At 39.6% G+C, this 25,543-nt stretch overlaps 1 protein-coding gene across 4 annotated transcripts; it reads right to left on the bottom strand.

Moving 5' to 3' along the window:
* Positions 1 to 1,525: 1,525 nt before the first annotated feature.
* On the bottom strand, positions 1,526 to 18,830 carry slc27a4 (solute carrier family 27 member 4). 4 transcript variants are annotated; one of them, XM_026339697.1, is made up of 15 exons: positions 18,738 to 18,830; positions 15,782 to 15,878; positions 11,732 to 11,893; positions 9,145 to 9,355; positions 8,669 to 8,852; positions 7,257 to 7,415; positions 6,785 to 6,854; positions 6,515 to 6,606; positions 5,843 to 5,952; positions 5,393 to 5,602; positions 4,956 to 5,082; positions 4,379 to 4,516; positions 4,126 to 4,290; positions 2,810 to 2,956; positions 1,526 to 2,394 (listed from the first exon to the last, which is right to left on the bottom strand). In XM_026339697.1, exons 2-15 carry the CDS (start codon positions 15,802 to 15,804, stop codon positions 2,237 to 2,239), a joined length of 1,956 nt encoding a protein of 651 aa, XP_026195482.1. In that variant the 5' UTR covers positions 15,805 to 15,878; positions 18,738 to 18,830; the 3' UTR covers positions 1,526 to 2,236. The 4 variants fall into 4 exon arrangements, with proteins under 4 accessions (XP_026195482.1, XP_026195484.1, XP_026195485.1 ...); XM_026339699.1 differs by lacking the exon at positions 15,782 to 15,878 and having other exon boundaries at positions 18,738 to 18,825; XM_026339700.1 differs by lacking the exons at positions 15,782 to 15,878; positions 18,738 to 18,830 and adding an exon at positions 13,728 to 13,882.
* Positions 18,831 to 25,543: the final 6,713 nt, after the last annotated feature.

Here is a 25,543-nt window from a genome sequence, read left to right as displayed (position 1 = left end):
GTGGTCAGAAAAGGTAAGGTAAGAAAAAGGTTACAGGGAAATGGCAGACTACACACAGCACACATTGGCAAAAGACATAACACATAAAAAAATTTGGAGTGTGTACCTGGAATTTGATGTTACTGGACCTGCTGAACAATCTTAAGAGTACTCAAATATGCACTGAACACACTCCATCTAGGAAATGTCTGACATGTGCTCAACTACCGTCGTCTGATTCAAAGCGAGTACAGCACGAATCAGACCTGGCTAAAAATGAGGCTCAGTCCAGAGATGGTGGAGAGGATCAAACAGAAGTGAAGCACCACGGTTACAAGGAGAGAAGAAAGGAGGAGATACATTTGAAAGAACTGGAGTGACGAGCACAAAGCCAAAATAAAAGGCTTAAAGTTAAGCTACAAAGGAAATGAAAATGTGGACAAATAGAATGTGTAAGGAATAACAGGGTCCTAGAAAACACTATAACAGCAGCCTCACAACATCTGGAGCATAGTGCAACCTCAACACAAACTCTTTCATCCTTATCAACCATATTGGATGTGTGTGGGCCAGGGCCTGTGAATCTGGGAGGCGAACTCACAGTAAGGCACAGTGCTCTGCTTGCGGTTTGATGCTCATTCATGCTGCTAAAAGCTCTGATGAAAGCTACTGCGGAAAACAGACATCGGTGACAAAGCACATTTGCTCTCCTCCTACTGCTGTGTATGGATGCATGATGTCCCCCCACCCCACCTGGTCTTTGAATCTTTGGATCGTTTGGCTCTCCTGAATCTGACGTAGCATCCCTCTTTAGCAACAGGATATTGTTGGATACACAAGTCCGTGCTGATCAGGTGATTTGGTGCTTGTCACTCTTCAGTCAAGTCACATGTTTTGTAAGAATATTCACACATCCTAAAACAGGCTAAATCTACCTTTTATGACTTAACCTGCACAATACAGCCACAGAACCACACTGCATGTCAGGAGCTCAGTAAGTGAACAGTCCTATGTATTTAGCCCAGGGTTGAATCAGCCAGATCACTCTAGTTTGTGTCCCAGCAGCTGACTGGTGCATTCTGCAGCCTTGTTTTTTGAGGACTCCATGAGCTGCTGAAGCACAGGTTTGTATACACATAAAGCAGATAAAGATCCAATACATGTGGACTCCAAAAACAACAAAAAGCAACATCTTCTAACATAAATTACTAAAACTTTCATATTGTCTTAAATATGTAAACAAACACTACAACTTAAATAGATTTGGTGTGATGCAGACATACTGAAGTACAAAGCTTTAAAAACAAAATATCAGCTCTTGTGTGGTGCAGCTGATTAGTGCACTACAAACACTGGAGTCCTATTGCACTTTAGTAAATCTTTCAGCTTCAACCACTGGTCTAATTTAACTTCTATAATCACTTATTACATTAATAACTCATCAAATCAATGATGTCCTTTTCTCAATTTCAACTCTGGCTCTGAAGAGCAAAGGTGGAAATGAAGACAAGGAGACCAGAGAAGGAAAAATTAATTGAAGATAGAGGAAAACTGTCAAGCAGGTTTGTCACTGCTGGCGAATTGTGCAGATGAAGGCAACAGCAGAGAGTCCGGACTTTCACATAACAATTTCAATACAAAACATTACAACTAGTAGAGACAGTTCAGGTCCTCGTAGGTCCCTCCATGATGCCACACATTGTAATTACTGAATCCATGTTCCTTTTTTATCATCCATCAGGTTTGTGGTTATGTGTAGTTTCAAGTTTTTGCATTCTGGATGCCAGGCAGCCTGTACTCCTCATCAACCCCTCAGCAAAACATCTGGTTTGATGGACCACGATGAATAGGCGTGGGCTGTTTGAGAACTGTGTGTAACTGTGAAGGGTGATTTCAAGTTTCCAAATAGACCTGGTTACTGGGTTTGTGCCTCTCTCTGTGTTTGCTGAGGTAGCGAGAGGAGATTTCAGGTGGGATGGATGGAGTGGAGTTGTGTGCATCTGTGTCTGTGTGTGCTGTGTTTTTAGGGAGCAATGTGGGTTTAAGAGTACACTGTGTGCGTGTGTATGTGTAAATGTGTTGGCATTTGTGTATGGCTATTAGTTTATGTGTATTTTGTGTGTATAGAGGGGCATGGTCCTGCATTCTGTCATCCTGGTCACACAGTATTATCTTCTTTTCTCAACCTTTATGTATGTGTGAGTGTGTGTGTGTGTGCGTGTTTGTTGTTGAATATATGTAGTGATCAGCCTGGTCATCACAATTTGTGTTTCCCTGACAGTATGGAGCGGTAAAGCTCATCATCCAGACGCATATAGCGCCCTCTGCTGGAATCCATGAAGTACAGTCTGTCTGACACTGCACTGGGGTCAAAGCCGTCCCGACGCAAGTCTGTCTTCTGGAACTTAAAGGTTCCTGAGCAAGAAAGACACAAAGCAAAACATGATGTCCTACATTGTCTCTTTCAACTATTTCCCCAATGGGATCAATAAAGTATGTCATTATTATTATTTCATTATTAGCTGTGTTTTGTTTTTTTTTTTACTTTTAATTACTGTCTTTCAGGATTAGGAGTTAGTTTTTATTTCCAAAAGTTTGGGTACTAGACACAAGATGTTCCTACTGCAAAGTGTACTCTCAGTTCATGTGCTTGAGGTGTCTAGTTTTCATTTCAGACAGTGATTACCTTCCAAATGTATTGTGAGGTTGTATGACATGTCAAAGTGAGACTTAAGGTGAGCACAAAATTGTCGGTAGATGAATGTGAAAACAGTCTTCAGATATAAAACTCCACATATCTAAAATGTTGCTGTATTCTACAAAAACTTACCTGTCTTGTTCACCTCCGGAAGAAAGCGGAGGAAGACAGGTCTGGCGTATGGAGGGAGAGCCTTCTCCATGTCCTTCACAAATTTCTCCAGGTCTGTGGATTGAGATGGATCTGCAATGGCTGCCATTCCAGCTTTTCCCTCTGCTCCTGTACAGATAGAAACAGGCAAAGCAAACAGACGTTTAAAGTCACACAGATGCTTGTGTTTGTACAATGATGCCATTAAAGTTTTTTTACACAGTTTTTGTGGTGGTGTTACAGCCAGCATGGGTACAGTGTGTAGTATTTTGATGCTGAGCTTAGAGCACTCTACAGGTCTCTCTGTACATTTTCTCTTCATACACTGCAGTTATAGTCAGAGTCAACTGCTTATAGTAGTTAGGTATCCATCGGATCCATTGGACGCATATGGTACTTCTGCATGGATGACCATACTAGTCTTCCCTTTTTGGGATTAATGAATGTAATAACAACTGAGGTGTCATTTGTAAAATCCTGATTCTAGGATCAAACATTCAATTTCATTCTCTCCATCTCTTTGCAAACTGCAGCAGTCAGTGACTGCAGTAACATGTTGTTTATGTCCACCTTCAGTATGTTGTTGATTTAGTTTTTCAAATAGGATGTTACTTTAATTTAAATTAATTTATTTTGTACATGCATTTTAACAGTGTAGTGGAAGGTTGCACACTTAGGGCGTTTTCACAACTTAGTACATTTGTTCTGGCTGAATCACATGATGAGTTTGCACACTTGGTTTGCAACCCTCAAGGTTCAGTTTCTTTTCAAAAAGAAAATTCTAAGCGTGCCAAAATGTGTCACTTCAAACCACGCAAGAATGTCCTCTCCACTTATCCAGATGTTTCTGCCACAGGATCCAAAAAAGTAAATAGAGGAAGAATATCCTGTGTTGTGAGCTATGCTGCCGTTTCTGTAACATGAGAGGGTTAATTTCATGATATAGGTTAACATGTATGGGTTGGTCCTCACAGGAGATTGTTTATTGTCATCTGATCAAATATCTATGAGGCACTGTACGTCCTTATGACTCCACACTTGACCACAATTCATCCTGTAGCATGTTTTGGGTGTTTATAATCTACATATAATCTAATACCCTCAAATTATGATTACTGTGACAAAATGTACTGCACCAAGAGGGAAAACAAACTTGAGTTCCACTCAAACGGACTGCATCCTGTAGGTATGAACGCATTCTTAGACAGCTCCAAGTCAAAATAAGAATTGAGGAATTAACCTTCAAGCACAAATAAAAACAGATATTCAAGCATGAGCAGTGTCACAGATGATATTACCTGGTACTTCAACTCCATACACAACTACATCTTTCATGTCTAGCAGCCTGCTGAGAGTTCCCTCCACCTCTGTTGTTGAGACGTTCTCTCCTTTCCAGCGGAAAGTGTCTCCTGTTCGGTCCTTGAAGTACATGTGGCCGCATTCATCCATGATCAACACATCACCTGGTAAGAGGGGTTAAAGTGAGCATATTCATTTGAAAAAACTCAATCAGCAGAGAATGTGGTGTTTGAGTCAGTGTGTGTGACTAACCAGAGAGATAGGCACTGTCTCCCTTCTTGAAAACACTCTGAGCAATCTTCTTGCTGGTTGCTGATTGGTTGACATAGCCATCAAACCTCCGTAGAGGGTCATTCTGAATGATCCTGCCTACTAGCTGGCCAGGTTCACCTAGACAGAAAGAGAGAAGTGTTAATGACAAGAGGGTTTATGAATGTGCATCTGGCATTTATGTGCCAATTCAAGTCAAATTACCATCTGCACAACTCAAGGTAACTGATGTTTGATCTCCATCAAGCCTGTGAGTGCCTGTGAGTCTTTGTCAGCGTTTAGAATAACCAATAAGACTACTTTCTTTCAGTTTCCATTCCTTATTTACAAACCCCTTCTTCAAGATTTCTGTATGTGTGCCAGTGTTTGCTAACCAGCTAATTGACTTTAACAAGTCAGTTGAAATGTCAACAAGAAGAAATCACAAGAGTTCAGACTGCATGCCTTATTTCACTGATCAAACAGATGATGTGGAGGGAACTTTATGAACAGTAGTGTATGCTCCACCACCACTCTGCATCTACAGGTACACTTTAATATGTGTATACAGTAAGCGTACCAGGTTTACAAGGAATGCAGACGCCATCAGGTCCCCTAATGAGCTCCATGGTCTCTTCATTGACCCTCACCAGTCTGATTGGGTAGACATAGGGTAGAATCTGACTGTTAAAGCCACATGCTCCAACCTAGAGTGTAGACAAAAAAAGTCAACTATTACAATGTTTTCAGCGCTGTAAATGAAGACACAAGCAGACCAGTATAAACCAGTGAAATGGCTGCAGTGCTGTGTGTTGCACACTGATGAGAAGTTCCCAAAACTAGGAAAAAAAGAACACATTTTTAAAATCACAGTGCTTAACATGATGAGGTTTTCAGAGCAGAAATCAAAAGAAAATCTTTATCAAAGGTGAAAGGACTTAAGTGGGTAGAGACCCTAAAACCATTATGAAGTTTGGTCAGATCATCATCAACACCTGGCTGCTGTACATGTCCCACCTTGTTGTCAAAGTTGCCCAGGCTGCAGTTGCACTCTGTAGCACCGTAGAACTCTGCAATCTGTGGGATATTGAAGCGGTTCATGAACTCCTCCCATATGGACTGACGCAGGCCGTTGCCCAGCGCCATGCGCACCTTATGTTGACGCTCTGTGTTGCGAACGGGCTGGTTCAGCAGGTATCGGCAGATCTCACCAATGTACTGCACAATCTGGTGGATGGCAGTGAGGAAAAATGTTTGTGATGACAGAACAGAGAATAGATGAATTACTGAAACGATACCAAACTCTTAATTAACATATAGATATAATGTTCATTCTTGGTTTTTTTTTTTATTAAAAAAAGAAGAACAAGTACAAGAAAAATGTCTTTTCTGCAACCATTGAAACTGCACTGTGTTACTCAGTAACTATATCTGCAAAGAGTGGTTTGTAATGCACATTCTTCTTACAGTGCAGTTGTATTTGGCGCAGTCGTCCCAGAAACGTGATGCCGAGAACTTCTTTCTGATGACAACAGTCATGCCATGGATTATACACTGACCCACTCCCACAATGTTTCCTGTGGACAAAGGAATACCAGGTGTGAGGTGTGAGGGTAATAGAATATGAGCCTCACCATGAAAATCTACAAACACATCATTTAAAGCAAAAACAATGAACTCCTTCTTTAATTCAAACAATAAACAGCACATACATGTATTTATCAGTCTTTCTGTGTGACATTGTGTGACCATGACATTCCCAAGTTTTTCTTTTAGAAAATAGTGAAACAAAAACCTCTGAAAACTGTGTTTTTATGATAAATTTCAGCAACTAAAGTGAATGAAGAAACAAGAGCAGTAGTTACAGACATGAGAAAAACGAATGGCTAGTTGTAGCTTGTGAGGTCAAACCTGCACTGCTTCATCTGGTTGGAAGAAAACTTGGGGGCTTGTTTTCCCCACTAGAAGAATTTGTATGGCAATAACTGAACACAGCATTCAGATGTGCAGACCTGAACAAACTGAGGTTCCTTAAAGAAAGTAGTCTTGGTCTGACTTAGCTTTTAATAATGTACTTTGAACTGCTCTAATTTTAAACTTCACGTTTACAACTTTAAATACATACACTTGTGGTTTTACCTGCAGAGTGGTAGAGTGGAAGACAATCATACAACACATCATCTGATGTCATTCCAAAGCCATAATATACCAAAGCTGCCATGCGGTAGTACCTGAAAACCAAAGTTGGGTGAGGCAAGGAAAGGGAAAAAATGAAATTAAAACAAGACCAACAAGTTTTAGGTATTTCTCTTCTAACTGTATTTGTACTACACATGAAGGCTACATGGATCAACAAAGGGAGCAGCTGTAGTTCCTGAGTGTATAGTCAGCTGCATGGTTCTTTCCTACCTGCTGTGCACAACAATTGCAGCTTTAGGCATCCCAGTGGTTCCAGACGTGTAAATGTAGAACAGACGATCTGAAAAAGATGACACAGATGAGAGTGGTTTAACTTATGTGGTTTAATGCATGGCTTAAATACACGTATATTCACAAAGCAAATTTATTTTTGAAACATGGAAATATTTCTTTCTTTTGCTCTTAATTTTGCACTTGGTGCATGAGGTGGAGGCACAAACAGCACTCATGTTCATGACAATAAGATGTAGCTGTATTGTTATCAGAGTGGAAACATTACTCTTACAGGTTGTGATGATGAGATGAGAGAAAGGAGACAGGCCAGAGACAGGAGTCTCCCAGGAAAATCAGGAGGGTCGTAAAGCATGCAAATAGCCTTTCGTTAAATCAACTTTAACTATTGACACCTTCCGGAAACTCTGATGAGTTATGAGAGAAGTGATAGGCTCTGTGATGTTCTCACCGGTGAAGGAGCGTGGTGGTTGGCTAGGCAGGTGAGATGATGCAGCAGCAAGCAGGGGCTCCAGGCACTCAGTTCCCTCTGGGACTCGTTTGGGGTCCCAGTCTCCAGAGCAATACATCTGCACTGCTTTGCCCATCGAACTGTGGACCTCGGATACAGCTATAAGAAGAAGAGAAAAAAAACAAACAATAAATCATATTATTTCTACATGTTGTACAGCCATGGAACAAATGGTGAACAGAACCAGGTACCATGGATCAGTCTTAAAATAACCTGGAGTGGAAGGTGGGGAAGTGACAGAGAAACAGTTAAATAAAACAGACTGTAGAAATGAAAGAATAAATTCAAAGAGTTCTCGTATTTTCCCTGTAAAAGTCAGTGTGTCCTAATCTAAGGCTTGTGTTATGCTGGCTTAATGCTAATGCTACTGGCTCGAACTTTGGTCTGCTCACTAGCAAAGAGACTGCGTTTCCAATTAGTTAAAGGCATAAACACATGATAGGTCCAAGATCCAATACAAAGAGAACAGCTCCAACATAATTCACTCTTAATAGCTCTTGCGATCAGGGCTTTTCAGATTGAATCTCAAGAGGAGATTGAAATAGAGCCGAAATTTAAAGCTACAATATGCAACTTAGGCTAGCGCCTGCATTAGACTGCAGATCAATACACTCTGCTCCCCCCCCCCCCCCCCCCCCCCCCCCCCCTTCCCTGCTCTGCTGTGCTGAGGGCTTCAGGAAGTCTTTCTTATGAAATAACAACAAATGAGATACCTCAAACCTATTGACCAAGCAGAAAGGATTGAAATTCTGTGAATGGTTAGACGGATGAAGCTTGCTCAAAATATTTAAAAGCAATGAACAATAGTTTATACAGTTTTCAACAACTGCACACTGAACAGTGTACTAGCCAATTTCACAGACATAGAACAAACTTATCTGTTAAAAAGTTTTGTACATCAATAGTTAACTGTAGACTCAATATCATGCTATAACTCTGTCTGCTGATACAGTATCTGTGTCAGTTTATCATTTATCATTCTTCTTTGCTGAAACCTTGAACACTACAGATTGATAATAGAGAAATTCCCACTTCCCTCTTCATTACTGCTTCTCTTTGTTCCATTCACCAGTCATTTTACACTCCATTGACAGATACCAAAGAGACGCCTCCTCCAATCCCATCTATCTTTTATGACTTATGTTGCGTATAAGCTGCAACACTTACCTCTCACATCACAGTGGAGGCAAAGCATTCATCAGCATAAGTCAAAGCTGTACTGTTCCGACTATAAATATAAGATTTTTAGCTATTGAGGATTTTGTCTAATAAACTAAACCTATCACGTCCTTTAGTTACTTTTCTAATATTTGACTCTGCCCATCCCCTTCTCCCACTCTCTCTGCTCTTACCATCAATAAGCTCTGAGCCAAACACCACAGCCTTGGCATTGGAGATGGTGACACAGTGGACCAAGGCCTCTAGTCTCAAATTGAAGTTGATAAGAGCAGCCTCTACACCGATCTTGGCCATGCCCAGCCATAGGCCCACATACTGGGACCTATTCTCCATGAAAAGGGCCACAACATCGCCATCCTGAAGGGGAAAAGGAAATCAGAGGAGGATTCTTTCATTTTTATATAATGTGTTTCTCTATAAAGAGATCATATTATACCCCCTACATTATAGAAACAACATTTGAATGAGTTTTAACAAAAACAAACAAATAAAACAAAAAAAAATCCACTTTAGCATTGTTTTTAAAGCTTAAATGAAAGCAGTTATATGCAATTAAGATATTTTTCTAAAACTGTATGTTGGGGTGGCATATTCAATTTATTTTAGATTTCCCCCCTTCATCTTTTATGACATATTTTGTAGACCTTACTTTGAAACCCCGGTCCAGTAAGAAGTTAGCCACCCTGTTGGAGTACTCATCCAACTGTCTGAAGGTCCACCTCTCTCCAGTTCCTTCAAAGATCAGCGCCGTTTTGTCACCATGGCGGCGCACCGTTTCAGCAAAAACCCTGGGAATCGTGTTCTTCTCTCTGAGGTGACGTCTGACATTCATCTTCACGCGCAACAACACGCTTGCCGCACTGAACAAGAACAAGACAAAATTATTAAAAGAGAAATAAGCTAGCTAAGCAAGCTGCAACAACTGTTCCTGTTGTTCTTTTAAAGATCATTTAGCCACCGCACTAAAAAGGTCAGTGCACTGTGATTAAATGTGTCACCACAATAATGATAAATATACTGCTAGCCATTTTACAAAGTTTTTAGATAGATTTACTTAAGGTAGGTAGCCAGCAGCATCAGCTGATTTTCAGTACAAAAAACTATTAAGTTATTTTGTTGTAAAATTAAAATAATTACATAGTTTGATTTAAATTACAGCAATGCCCAAAAGTATTAGGTTCAAAAAACAAAAAAGCATTATGATGGAGAAAGTTAGGTGGGTCCAAGGGATAAAGTCCACAATAATGGAAACCTCTAACTTCATGATTTACCTTTATGAAGTAATTTTACAAAGAACCTTGCACCATAACTTTATGGTTATGGTGCAAAGGTTACAGATAATGGCCATTCTCCTGATCACACTGCATTACTGAAACATAAAAATCTATCAAGCCAGGTTACAGCATGGCTATATTGTGCTGTTGATAATATTTGTATCATTACACAAGAGTTGAGTTTCCTCAAGTCTAGATATCAATAATTTATTGTTGTACTGCTGTATAATTCAAGTCATTTATTTGCAAACCTAGGCACAATAAAGTCGTTTGGGGCTCTTTTTAATTCTACACAGGAGGTACATGACTTCTACGCTATGTAACTCATTTATTTAAGACATTTTTTTATCATGCTGCCCTACTGTTATCAAAGTGACTTTTACATGGACCTGTAATAAAACTGATCTGATTGGAGTCTTAAATTGGCAACAAAGTGCAGAGTGCCATTAAGGAGAGAATAACAACTCTATATACAACCAGTTCTAGCAGACACAGATGCTTGATTCTTACCAAACCACCCAGCGACAATTATTAGCATGTATAGGTACCAAACTATGTATACTGGTGGTTGGTTTAGTGTTTAAGAAAAAAAAAAAAAAAAGGATTACGATGTGATCAGCAGAGCTTGAGTGTAAATACCTACAGCAGTGTCACAGCACATTACACAGTAAGAATTTATAAGTGACTGAGGTGACCACATGCTTTGACAGAGTCGCGTACAGGGATTCTTTTAACTTTGAGGGTAAAGGCATTGCTAATACAGACTTATGAGAACTGTAGGTCATGGCATTTGTTATGCCATGACCTTATTGTTTGACAACTCAGCATAGTTTTTAATGCTATCTTTATATGTCTAACCAATTAGAAAGAGGACATTATTTTTTTGTATTTATTTATTTTAGTTTATTTACTAGAATCACTTGTGGGGAAATGAAGCAAAAAGGAACTGCAAACCGTTTACCATGACAACCACCAAATGTAAATATTGGCTCTTGGCTAAGACCGGTAAACCATTTCTCCTACCCCAGGCTCTCTATTGTCTACTGTGTATAAGATTTCAGCCTACCTGCCATGTCACTACAGTCTGAAACATGCATGACAAGACTATGCAGGTGGTTGCAAACACTGGCTCTCAACGTAGGCATGTAGAGCAAGTGTCACAGGTCTTGGCTCATTATAAGTATGTCGGTCTACATTTTTCTAGGTCTAAATATGTGAAAATATTTCAATACAACACATTCACACTAACAAGCAAAAGCAGCTCCTCAAAGTTGCTCACATTAATTTCTTTGCAATAATTTATCAAACAGGTATTTAAACTCGACTATGTCCATGTATTTAATAATTAACTGATACATCACTATGAGTCAGTGTGATTGTTTCATCACATATCTTCGCATTGAGAGGTGATAAATCATCATTATGATTTATAGCCTTGCTGCACCCACTCTAATGTTTTTGTTAAACGTCTATGCAAAGACCTACAAATTTGCTGGAGGTCCTTCTATGATATCTTAATACTATATGGCAAATATATTTTATATTTTAATATTTTTCAGCAACTACAGTCCGTGTTTTGGTTGACTATAACTATCAAGATCTTTGAATGGTGAGATGCCTTTACATATTTGGACAGCGACATATTTTATGTACTGACTGCATATCAAGTGCAATAGACCTGAAATAAAAGGGGAGGGCCTTCAGCTAGTCTCTCATCTGTTCTAAATAGACACTCATAGGAAGTTGATCTATGATGTCTGAGCAGTGTTGTAAAACCCTGATAATAGTGCAGTGAATGTACTGTTCATTTTATCCTTATGGTTATTGTTTCACTTCAGGTCCTGAGTTCTGAAGTGCAGAGCCAAAATGACCCAAAGTTATTACTGTCAAAATATTTACATACTGCTGTGATAGCAAACAGTGAAGACAAGAAAAAAACTAAAGACACGTCTCCATGCTTACTGTAAGTCTCTGCCAATTGTTTTGGCAAAAATCCGTAGGAACCTCCATCCTCCACTTCCCAGGTAGAAGATTGAGATGGCTGGAAAAACCTGGTACCAAGGCAAGCCCACCAGCAGACGTAACACAAACAGCAGGGCAGTGCAACACGCTAGACGCATCATCCTGAAAGAATGCACACACACGTATAAATAGATACAGATAGTGGTCGACAGGCTGCAGACCACAGCTACTAATCACAAACATTTTATACCAAACATCAGTTCAGTAGGACAAAGGGCATATGTGGTTTAAGTACGCAAAAGTGATCTTGAGTTTGTGTCTTCATTGTGGTATTCAAGTGAGTCACTTAAGAATGTTATCTGCTATGATTTCGTTTACATATCCTGTTCCCATTTCAACCCAATGACTCAGCTCTAGTAGGCTGTGGGTTTCTAGTCATTGAGGAAATTTTGTAAGTGCTGTTGATGTGTAAAAAGCATTTGTAGAAGTGGTACAATGAGACAATCCTTGTAATTGAATAACGCCCAAGATTCAGTGAACAGTCCACAGTGACAGGTGACAGCTTGTGTTGGCTGGATAGTGTGGTGGGAAGATCAACGCCCTCCATGTAGGAGACTCGGGTCAAATCCTGGCTGTGGTCTACCTCCAGTAGAGGTCTCTAGGCAAGACCTCTTCATGCTTACCCTGCCTTTGCCTTGTACCTTGTAAGTCATCTGCCAAATGACTAAATGTAAATGTGTTGACACTGGTGCACAGTGCCACCTGATAGGTAGGAAGCTGATCCTAAACCACTAAAAGATACTGTTACATGGCTGCTTATTATCAATTCATTAACCTACGTAGAAAACGTGGCAAGTTATTTCAGTTAAACATTTTTGGAACAACCACAGGACCTATTTTGGTCCATCCCGTTAGTGTTTCTCACATTATATTATACACATGCTGACGCGATAGTTATTGCTCTGATGGCTTTGTTGAACAAAGGCCCACATTCTGCTAAATTACTCTAAATGTCCGACAGATCGACTAGAAAGCCCCTGTCACACATCAAGAGGAAGAAATGCACTACAGGACGTTAACACTTCACAGTGAGAATAAAAAGCTTCGTCGTTCCCTGCTACACCCGGAAACTTAAAGGCGCGTAGCATCATACTGCGGTAGTGGACGGGGAAACCATAGAGGCTCAACCCACTGGTGGTTTGACTACACCTTAGCATGCCATGTGCGCTTTACCAGGGCCTTCAATCGTGCCCCGGTTGGATAACACATATGTGGCCAATCTGATTATCATGCGCGCATGGGAAACAGGATGCGCAGCTTATTGCGCGCATCGGTTAGCAAGAAAGCGGACGGACAGGGAGACATCATCAACAGCACAGGATGAAGAGACCTGCTGAATGTGCTATACGTGCAAAATACAAATGATCCTTAAGGAACAGACAGCAGTCCGATAATAAAGAATCACTGTCGCCCATCGTGTGTCTACAGTGGGTTGATCGCTCACAAGGTTGACAGAGGACAAGGGCTCTCTCTCAATTTCCCCTAGCACATTATAGCCAGACCCATCCGTGAAGTTGAACATCGCAGGGGCGCTTAGACATCGTGGGCTGTGGCTGGGAAGACCGGTTTTGGCTTACATACCTTCCACCTCGTTCACACCGTCAGCATGAAGGTGCGCAAAAAAGCCCAGACGTCAAACTCGTTGTGTGCGATTCCACCTTGATCGGCTTATAAGCTAGCCGGGTCGCCCCCTCCGCTCGGTCGGCTCGGTAGAGGCTCACAGAAACGCACAGAGAAACACGCACCGGGATACCCTCCTGTTAATACCACAAGGGGCTGCTCCTCATGTCCTCCGATGGGTCTGGAGTCAGATTCGCCTGGCTGTGCGCATCGACTTTGACCCTGCGATCATCATCCGTTCATTGTCACAATCGCTGAAATTATATCTACGTTCATTGTAGCCGATAAGCTCGCTAGAAAACGCAATTCAAATGACCTTATAATTTTCTTAGCTGCGCCCGCCTACTGCCGTCTGCGTCCCATCAGTGTATCAGGAGTAAGCGCTGACGGACGGGTGCCAGGACCAATGGAGGATTACGGTTTTCTAAATATCCTCTCCAGTGGAGGCGGGCTTTGCGGCACTGGTGAAGAGGAAATGCGGTGCGGCCCTGCCGGTTCATCGACAGACAGCGAGGACAAGGCCCTGATGCGGAACAGTGTGTGGTGTAAAACGAGCCCTGCCTCCTCTGCCTGCTGAGGCCGCCTCAACACGTCCATTCATCACCCCGCGCTCAGCCACAAGATGTGGTTTGAAAAGACATTTGTCAACAGAGGGGACCCGAAGAATGAGAAAGACCAAGACCTCAGACAACAACCTGGACTACACTAACAATTGCCCCGCTGTCTGAGGATGTACAATAAAACTACCAGCAGGTTTTCTCTGCAACACCAGCTGACTTAGGTTTAACCTCTCAGGTCGAGGATGGATCCTCAGGTGAAATCCTGTAGTTGTGTTTGAATTTACGGTGTTGGCAACACGTGAATATTAAACTACTGTTGATGTAGCTTCCATAAATATTTAGGCTGCAGGGATGGATAGTAGGGCTTAAAGATGTTTCAGTCAGGTGATAAAGTCTGTCAAATAATAAACCAACAAAATAAAGTTCCAACATCACTCAAGGCCCTGACAAATGAACTCCTTGCTGGTTGCTGCAACTGCAATTCTGCAGCCAAAAGTGACAAAGCAGAAACATTCTGACACAAGACAGTGGACATTGCAGCAGTGTGACATGTCATGAAATACACTACACGCCCAGGGAAGACTACATAAAGTCTAGTATAACAAACTGTGGCAGATCTTAAGAGCTCATTTCCTCAGTGGTCTTCAGAGCTGACATTACAGGGATGTGCTTATTTGTAGGTGCTTTGAAATTATCTTGAAAGTAAATCAGTTTCAAATTGTTGGCTGGATCTAAAATAACGTAAAAGATTAATGAGATAAAAGTAAAAGTTTTACACTGCAATGCGTGTAGGTGAGCACCTTAACCAGCATTTATCATCTGGTGTCTACTGGTGCATCAAGAGTACAGCACTGATCCCAGTATATGAGATGGTACGTGAAAGAGTGACGGAGAGACACATCATCAGTGGCTCTCAGATAAGGGCTCACCCTGTTTTGGGTCAATACACCACTAATCTGTGTTCTGCAAACAGAACAACACTGGGACATTTTTAAATATAAGAACTAGGCAGCCAAATACTTTTTGTTTACATTAAATGTTTAGATGATCGTGTGGAAAGAGATAAGAAACTATAAATGAATGTGACATCAACATCAACGTTGAATCAAAAGGTAGGCCTGCTATAAATTAGTTTGCCAAAAAAACTAAACGTATCTTTAACAGTTAGACTATTACTTAAATACTAACTTGATGGAGGGTTTGAAATTACTATTAAAATTGGCAGTGTATATTGATGCCAACTGACAGTTTACCAGTGGGCTCAGGGGTGACAATAGGAATAGGAACATACTGTGTATGCTGGTTCCTGATTATCGTCAGTGTACAAAGGATATTATACTCTATTATACAAATTTTATTTGACACTTTAAGTTGACATTTCGGCAATCTCTCTTTTCTTTAAATAACAAACCAAAGTCAGAGAGAACTAACAGCCATCACACATACCCTTAATCAAACTCCCATCCTGTTAGTTAAAACAGTTTCTTTCAAAGTTGTGTCTCAGTAGCATTTACATTCTTGCACAGTAAAGGAAGGCAACAGGCCGGGGTAAAGTCTTATAATATGAACATTTGTTTCTGTCAATACCTTAAGTTAACAGTTTAAAGCAGATGCCTTTTAAACCTATTTTCACCCTATCATGCTAATTGCCACTATTTAAATCTGTCTCTCTGAAGAAATGAAAACAGAATTATCAGAAAATGGGCACATCCCAGTTTAACAGAGTTTTTTCAGTCACATCCCTGGGCCAAATCCATTATCCAATCAAAAGGATTTTATCTTTATTCCCCTCTCCCTTTGTTTTACGAACCAGTCTCGCCACTGTATTTTCATTCTTTTCTTTCAGTCATCCAGTTCCAGACCAAAGTGGCTGTAGAGATCCCGTGTGGTGGTCCCCCTCAGAGCAGCTGCAAGACATAGCAAAGTCCCTTTCAGCAGACTACAGGGTCAGCTTCCTCTAGTCGTCTTTTCAAACAATCCTCAAAACATTGAGCAGACCAAGATCACAGTGCTAAACAAAAGGGATCACTTTAAACATTAGGACTGTACTCGATGGAAGGGTTTGATTCAGCAGCTTTAAGGCTGCCTACCTCCATCAGGGATCCTTAGGCAAGACTTCCTTACGCTTAGCCTGCTTTTGCCTTGCAAGTGACTTGCAAGTCACTTTTGGTAAAAGCGTCTGCCTAATGACTAAATGTAACTGTAAATACAATTGAAAGAAAAAAAAAAAAAAAAAAAAAAAAAGAGAGAGAGCTCCTATGTTAGACCATTATGTGATTTTCACTACAGCATAAAAACATGCGTATATTTATTTATATATTATACAAAAAAAAAATCTATTTTGCTTTAACCCTGTTAAAGTGAACAATTTACTATATTTACTATAAATCATCTTCTGTAAGATTTTAAACAAACCCCACTGACAGACTTCTGCCTCTATTGCATCATGAACCAAGCTTTACTGAGCTGTGCCGGGCTGAGCCTGATACAAAGACCAGATGGCCTGTACTGTGTTTTCCTATGTAACAGACTGACAATCCTGTAGCATTTGTTACTACAGCTTGCTAATGCATTATACTGGTATACAGGATTCTACCAGGGATGCAAACCATTATATTTAGTTGTGAGTTAATGTATGAATCATTTTAGATCACTGCCAAGAACAAAACTTTGTGAAGAGGTAAAATCTAATTAGACAACTCACGGGTTGACAAAATGATTAAAATACTATCTGGACAGAAAATAAAACATTTCTTACAAGATGTGACAATGATCTTCATCCTGATCGACAGGCAGACATGGTGAAAGACAAAGAGACAGTTGTCTTTATAGAGGGTATGGGAGGGCATCTCCTGTCTTTTCTCACTCTGCAGTCTGCCCACCCACCTCCTCCCTCTCAGAATAACAGCATACAGTACAACAGCACCTCAGTATTTAAGTGTATACTCACTGTAAGTGTGTGCTCCAGACAATGTGAGGGAGAGGGCATAAAGTGGGGAGGGGGGGTGATGGGTATGTATTTGTCAGTGTGTATGTATTAGTGCATGCATGTGCTTGCATGACAGACAGAGATCATAATTGTGTGTGCGTAAGTCAAAGACTGCCATTGTGTCAAAGGGGAAACTGCATCTCCATTCACTAAGAGGTCATTATCATCCTGACTCTCCACTGTACTGAGAGAGAATTTAAAGAGACAGAAACCTCATGAGAGGCAGATAGAAACTCACATTATAGATTTAAAATATGAGTATTAATAACTGACATATAAGCATTTGAGGAATGTATAGCTACCTCTGTTGTTCTCTCAAAATGAGAATATGCATTAACATAAAAACTATGTAGATAACAAGTATGCAACACAAAAATTAAGTAGACTAAAGGGGATAGGGGATATCCAGGACACACACATGCAACTAAAAGTAGGTAAAAAGCAATGACTGTTATGACACATGCATAAACCATACTGTGACTTGGCTGTGATTCACCAAATCTTTGCCAACAGTGTGAACTTCTCCATACTTGTTCAACCTCACGCAGCACATGCTTACTGTTTCCTCATACTGAAGTGCCCCCAGACACATCCATCGCTGCTTGACAGATAAATGCTGTACTACTATGCAGTGTCACAGGAAATATGATTGTAAGGAGGTTAAATGCCATCATCACATGAGAGTTGCTAGTGGTGTGACCTCCTTCTCTTTGTACCAACAAACTAGGTGAAGTTACCAAGAAATCTCTGCTGTGCTTCTATTGAATGTTTTATAGGTAATACAATACAAAAATAATCCTTGAGTTGAATTTAACCTTTAATTTACTGGTCAGAGGGAAAACAGCCACAGCTATGTTGCCCTCTGGTGGCTGTAGAACACCTTGAATCTCGAAGTATTGTTTTGTGAGCACACAAAGACCAAGGTTTTTGGTTAACATGTTTCTTTTAACACTTTTCCCTCGACAGTAAGGGGCTGTAATTTAACTAGTTTGAAAATCAATGATTGTTTTCTTAGGCCCAGATATAGATATTATTGTATGTCTCATCTAGTCAGTTAAAGGTTCACGCTGCCTGAGGTAGTAACATGAGTCACATGTACGAACAACATATTCAATTCACTGTTTTTGGTTAGCGGTCATCCTTTAATATTCATCCTCTACTTTGAACAGTTTGCAAAATAACTCATAAGTGGTAAATGCAACAGGAATTAATCTATAATGCAACAAAAAGGGCAAGGCAGAGAATCCTAAAAAAGCAAACTACAATCAAAGGACAAGTCAAATATTGTGCATCTTGTGGGTTGCTCAAGTTGAACTCATCTCAACAACTTTCCACACCTCAGTCCAAAATTAAAGCCAGTCTACATGACACTGCACCAGAGTCAAAATGACAACATATTGATCTGATTGAAAGAACTGTGCTAAAGGAAGAGAAAATTAAATAAATCAAATCATAATGGTATGGTGAGGGTACGCTGATAAATTCCAGATTTTCCTCACAAAATGCTATACAGCCCTTCACTTAATATTAGTAATTCGTTGATATGTTGTTTTGGCCACAACAACGACTAACCAAATGTTATCCTATTTATGGTGCAACATTTATTCAAACACATTTATGTTAAATTATATGTGGTGGGAAAGATAGATCTTAACATTCATCTGTATATCGATTTGTTACAGATTAGTGTATTATATGTGGCCTACAATCATCCATTTTTTAAAATCTGAATTTCATCTTTTCTTAACCTTGGCTCTTGCAAGAGCACTTCTCTTACCTATACGGCCCAGGAGTGACTGTCCAATGTCTTTGATGTCATTGTATTCATGCAGCATATCAATATGATGCTCCAGCTCCTCTACTCTGCATCCCCTGGAGAAACACACATACAACTGGTCTCACACAAAACCATATCTGTGGAAATGCTACTGCAGAAACTCACTAAATTATAAACATTTGAGAAAGAGGCAAATCATATGAACACTGATGAAACTATGTGCCTCAAATAAATAGACATAAGACAATTACATGGATATGTCAGCCTATTGTGTGTTGTTATCATCACTACTGTTGCCTCCTAACCATAAACTGAATGATCAAGTTGTAACTATATTCTCAGTCTTGACACATCACAGAAATTGGTCCTCAAAAACAGATATAGAGGAAGACAAACACACACACAGCTGTACTCACTCAGCTTCCAGCTGTGCTATCTCTGCATCAAGCTCCTTTTTTCTTCTCTCTAGCTCTGCCACCTCTTCTGCAGTGCTAACTTTAGCACACTCAGTTACTTGAAGCTGTGAGGTCCAAAACAGGCAACTGTGATACTAGCACACTGCGCAAGTGTATGTTACAGACAGAGAAGGTGCTTACTTACAGGCGACTTGAAGCTGGAGTGTACTTTCTTAAATTTTGAGAATGGAGTTCTAGAGAAAAGAGGAAAGACTGACTGATATGATGATGCTTCTTTTTTAATGCAACAACAATGACTGATAATTTCTGATTTTATTGTCAAGTGTCAAACTCTTCTAGAAAGAAAATGCGGTTATGATGTCAGGACTTTCTAACACACTTCTGTCTTTATCGACCCCGGAGCATTTTAACTAACTACACTCACGTTAGTAAAAATTACATTTTATTTCGCTATAGGACCTATAATCTCAGAAGGTTTTTTAGACAACAATTCAAGAGGCAAGTGAACAGTGCACCTACATTTTTAAAAATTAATCAGTATGTCAAATTGATATTATCCAATGTCAACAAACAGCTATCAATATCTTTAGCTAACTACTGTAGCAAAGCTAAATCTAACGTTAACCGTAACGTTTGCTAATTAGCTAACGCTACCTCTTAAGTGCTCCTTTCTTCAGGTCGTTTCTCTCCGGCGTTGAACCTGAACTATTATTTACACCACAGTGGATTTCCGGAGACTGTTCTGTGTTCATACTGCCTTAAATGTTGTTGAAAACATCCATAGTAGGTCCGTTTTAAAAGTTAAAAACAGCGATAACAGTGCTAAATTTGCAGTTCGCGGCTAACGAGAAACAGATTTAAGCTAAAACCTGATTGGTTCATGAAACGGAGGGGCGGGACTTCCGCTGAGGAACGTCACAAACATGGCGACGGTGGCTCATGAGGCTTGATGGTTTGTGGAAACAGACATATAATTGCAAATTAGCCTAACAGTGTATTTTGGGGGTTTTATGTGATATTCCATCTTTAGGCTAACTTTATAAATTAAAAGCTAATAACCACTGTATAAGGATAATTTAGAAAATCATTGTTTAAAAAAAGGCTATATTATAGACCTATGCAAATGCATTGTAAACATGAAAAAGACAGTCTATGCAAAATACAAATAAAATACATGCTGTGACCTTTTAATTTGTAAAATCAAATTATTTGTATTTTTATTCAATGTATGATTAAAATTATCATCTGATTATTAAAATATGTTAGTTGCACAGAGCCTTTATAAAATCTCACTTATCAGTCTCTATATGCTTTTGGTGGGATTATTAACGTTAATGTTTAGATGAGATGTGTTAAATGTGTTAAGCCACTGTCCCTTTTCACCACCAGATGGTGACAAAATACTATTTAATTTGAACCCTTTTTTTGTCTTCCTTTGGTCTCTCCCCTAATTCCCTCTCTCAACACTGTAAATACAGACTCTTTCACTCTCTCTGTCTGAACCCACACACGTTTTGCCTGAGAAGAAAATTGCATAATGAGAAAGTGGCGGTGTGGCCTGTGTACATGCTAATCTAAATCGAGGCTACTCTGGACTGATCACCAACCAAGCTGTCTATCAAACAGAAATAAAAGGCACTACTACGTACTTTAGTAAGTCTAAAAAGTGGTGGTGAATAAACAAATCAAAAGATCATAATGAATCCATAAAATAAATGCACTTTAACCACCACATACTGAGTCAGAGTTTTCCCAGTATGATTCTCTGAATAAGGAATGAAGGAAGAGGAACACAGCAAAAGGAATTAGCCTTTGACACACTGGGGAAGAAGTGGGAAAGATAGACGAGTTTTAAAGAGACAAGAAGAGCAAGAGACAGAAAACGAAAGGCAGAGGAAACGTGTATCTAGGAGACTTGATATTGGGGTATGGAGTAGTCCGCTCTGCCTTATGTCCTCAGGATTCATTGCTTATTTATCAGTTGTTATGCAGAGACAGAGAGGGTGAGGAATGAAAAATTCAGACAGGAGGCATGGCCTTTCCTTCTTTTAGAAATCGGAAGGTTACACACACTGGATGGTAATGGCTCCTGCACACAGTTATGTTTGTAAGAAAGTTAGAGTGAGACATTTGCGGAGGATGGCTATTTCTCCCCATCTCTGACACAGCAACAAGTGTTTATATGATTCTCTATAACATAACACACAAACTACAAAACCTGTAATGCAGCCCAACAGATGTCCTGCCGAACGTCTGTTGATGTGTACAACCCTAATTTGCAAAGTCAAAGCCAGCCCTAAACAATGGCCAAGAGAAAAGCTGATTCTGAAAACAGAGCCTTTCAAAAATGTTTTGGATGTAAATGTATGTAATGTACATGTTACTCACATTGCAGGTAAACCAGTGACCTTTGATTTGTTATTATTTTAACTTAGATTTTTTATATATCCTATTATAACTTCTTTATTATAGATTTTTTTCCAGCATGCTCATATTATGAATCTGGATATTTATCCTGTACATCTCATGACCTAAACTGTGCTTTGAGTTTTGCCCCCCTGTGGGATTAAATTTGACACTCCTGCTCTATAACATTTTATCCTATCCTTTATCTTATTTATCCAAACATTTTTCTGAACGTCATCCCAACAAGATGTTTTTTGATGTTGATCAGTAAAAAGGTAATTGTTTTACTAATAGCATTAATTGCTCCATTCTATCAATATGTAAGTCATGACAGTGTGACAGTGACCTAGATTTCACAACAACACGGACCTGAAACTGAAAGAGTTGAAGGGATTCACCCATCGTTTACCGCTTTTAGTGGTATGACATGTCAAAATGTGTTCTGTGGAAAAGGCCTGCATTGTGTATATGAATATACAGTATGTCTGTGTTGACTTTATATGACATCTGGATTTCAGTCAGTTTTAATGATATATATGTTTATATCATCATATGTTTTTGAACAAAATCTACAGAAACATTTTGAATAAGCAGGTAAACAAACACACTTCTCCCTCCGGTGTATCAATATACACCACACAAAAATACCCCTGTATCGAAAAACAGGCTATTTATCTTTCACAATTTGCAATCTACAATAAGTTTTAGATTAGGTTTATATAAAGAAGCAGACTTTGAAAAGAGAACACAAGAAGTAGGAGGTGGAAGACGAGGTGGTGAGAAAAGTGAGTGTTAGGAAAATCCTAGCAGAACAACAAGGAATGGAAGGGAGCAGAAGAAGCTGGACAGGTAGACAGCAGAACAATAAGAAGAATGGAGAGGAAGTGATAGGAAACTTTGGTTTATAATGCTAGTCGGAAAGCTTCCTATCTATCATGTTCATAATTCATGGAATCTCAGTCGCGCCTCTGTGCTGCGTCTAAATTCTGCTGCTGGCAGCTTCCGACCAGGAACCATAACATAGACACACATACACACACACACACACAATATGTAGCATGAGAGAGTAAGGGAGGGTGGAAAGAGAGCAGAAGATGAAGAGAAAGCGACAAGACGAGAGATTCAGTGGACAGACAGAAGGAGCGTGAGCACACTGCTGCAGGGTGAGGGGTAGATGAGGTGGATGATTCAAAGCATGTCATAAAACATCGATACAGCTCTAAAGGCCCTGCTACAAGCTCTGCTTACACTGGAGGCGATTATGCCTCTAAATAATTCATCTGGCCAGCACGAGTGCTTATTTACAACACTTATGCAAAAAATAGAAATGCATACAAAAATACACAAATACACATTTCATTAAAAACCCACACAGAAGAAATATGAAATATACTTGCGCAAAGAGAATAATACACAAATAAGCCAGGAGAAATTTGGAAGTTTGACTGGTGTAAAACATAAAGACAGCTGTCAGAATGGAAGATTTATGTTTATATTTAGCTCTCGAGACTGGCACTCAGAGCTTGGGTGAAGGACTCTTTGGTGGAAAGCAGCTGATAGATTGATACTCTATTTTAGTTATGAGGCAGACTCTTGCTGAGCTGGATAAAGTGCGTCAGTCGTGATGGAAAGATACATTCACATACGCTCCAACCTTATGTTTCACAATAACATCTCAATCAAAACAGTATTAATAGACCTCATTGCCAGGAGCAGGTGTATTGCTTCCGCTCTCTGAGCTAAACTACAGTATATACTACAGTAATGTTTTTTTTACATAACCAAAGTGTACAAGAAGACACATAAATGCCACAAGCCACAAGCCAAACAGGGTTTTAAAGGCGATAACACTAAACCTCAGCAGAAGAGGCTCTTCATTATCAAGCTGTCCTGCAACTAATACTCCACCATTGCCTCAAGTGGTTCTATTATTACATGTAAATTATGGTGACTGTAAAAAGAATATATAAATACATTTCCAATTGTGGGCGGAATGCTAGTGTGACAGTAATTCTCCATTTCAGTACTTGCAATTCATGTAGAAATAAGTGGGAGTTTGAATATATCCACATCAAAGTGAATCCGTCATAATCTGAAAGGGTTTTCATGTGTAAAGCAGTGCTGTTGTATTAATGCCATCACAAAATGGCTATTCATGTCTTTGCCAGGGAGGCCTCAGTTTGATATCAGCTCTTCTACACCTCCATCTGTCTGTGTGTTCTGTGGTATGTGCTATTTCTCATTCATTAGCTGACTCATCGTTCTAATAACTACCTCTATTTTCGCTCCGAAATAGTTTTCAGTTGTTTTTCTATTGTGTGATTAGCGTGTTTGCCTCTCTGACTCACTCAGTTCACTGTCAGAATAAAGCTTTCTGTTTTCATCGTCTGGCCTTCCTGTGCAGATGACTTTTCATTGTGGCTATCATCTCTTCGCCTCTAACTGTCAGCTTGGTTTATCATCACACTTACGCATCCCATTCTTGTGTCTTACTTCTTTCCCATTCAAACATGTTTGCTGTCATGACTCTCACCTCCTCGCTTCAGGGCTGACTGGATCTGTGTGCAAACAGACTTTATTGCTCTTGTTGTGGTTAGAGGCACTTCAGACTTTATAATTTTTTTCATATTAATCTTTTATTTGAATGTGTGAAGCTTGACTTTTAAAATCAAAGAAAAAAGCATTAGCATTAGTTTAGAGGTTTCTCCTTCAGACATTTACACCTGTAAGACATTAGAGAATATACACTCTGCTGCTGCTGCAATAACAATAATTTTTCTCTAAAAGTTAAGAGGATGAACAGATGAGATATTGTTATTTTGATCAAAACCATGTCTAATGTACAGTGGCAAGAAAAAGTATGTATAACCTTTTGGAATTTTGTGGTTTTCTGCATTAATTTGTCATAAAACGTTATCTGATCTTCAGCTAAGTCATTCTTCTTCTCTGCACAAGAAGAATGCATAAACAAATGTGATGTGCCTAAAATAATAACACAAAAACATGTGATCTTTCATGTGTTTATTGAGAACAACCATAAAAACCTCACAGTATGTGTGAAAAAGTTTGTGAACCCTTTCATTAATGACCTCAAAAAAGATGTCAGATGTTAGCATGACTTACGAAAATTAGTTTGGAGGTGTGGACTAGAGCTACTTTGACTGACAAAAAACACTCAAACTTTTTGAGTTTGTTCTGCACAAGAAGAATGTGCTTATATGAGCCACGCCATGCCAAAAGGAAGGATCTACGATCATGAATTGATGATTTGCATATAGCTGAAAAGGGTTACAAAGTGAAACTCACCAGTCTACAGTTAGAAAAGCAATCTACAAATGGAGACACTATGGGACTGTTGCTACTCTACCAAGAAGTGGGCGGCCAGTCAAAATGACCCCAAGAGCACAACAAACACTTGAGGTAAAGAAGCAACTCAGAAAGACAGCCAAAGATTTCAAGGCATCATTGGAACTGGCTAACACTTGTGTTCATGAGTCTACAGGTAAAACATTGAACAAGCAGGGAGTCTATGGCAGGACACCATGAAGGAAGTTGCTGCTTACTAAAAAGAACATTGTTACACACCTGAAGTTTGCCAATAAGCAAATTAACACTCCACAGCAGTATTGACAAAATGTTTTGTGAACTGATGAACCTATATTGAACTATTTGAAAAGAACACACAGCACTACATCTGTCATAAAAAGATCACATATTATCCCAAAAACATCATCCCAATCTTAAAGTATTGTGGAGTAAACATAATGATTTGGACCTGCTTTGCTGCATCAGAGCCTGGTCAGAAGTTAGGTGATGCTACCTGACAATGACCCAAAATGCACTACAGAATGGCTTAAGAAAAAAAAAAAAATCCAACTCTAGAAGTGACCAAATTAGAGCACAGACCTCAACTCAATAGAGATGCTATGGAACAACTTGAAGAAAGCCACACACATAAGATGTCCAAAGAATATGACAAAGCTA

This window comes from Anabas testudineus, chromosome 22 (assembly GCF_900324465.2).
Source record: "Anabas testudineus chromosome 22, fAnaTes1.2, whole genome shotgun sequence".
Taxonomy (NCBI): Eukaryota; Metazoa; Chordata; class Actinopteri; order Anabantiformes; family Anabantidae; genus Anabas; species Anabas testudineus.
The sequence above is the reverse complement of the archived record's forward strand: the minus strand, read 5'-3'. Positions and strand labels throughout refer to the sequence as shown.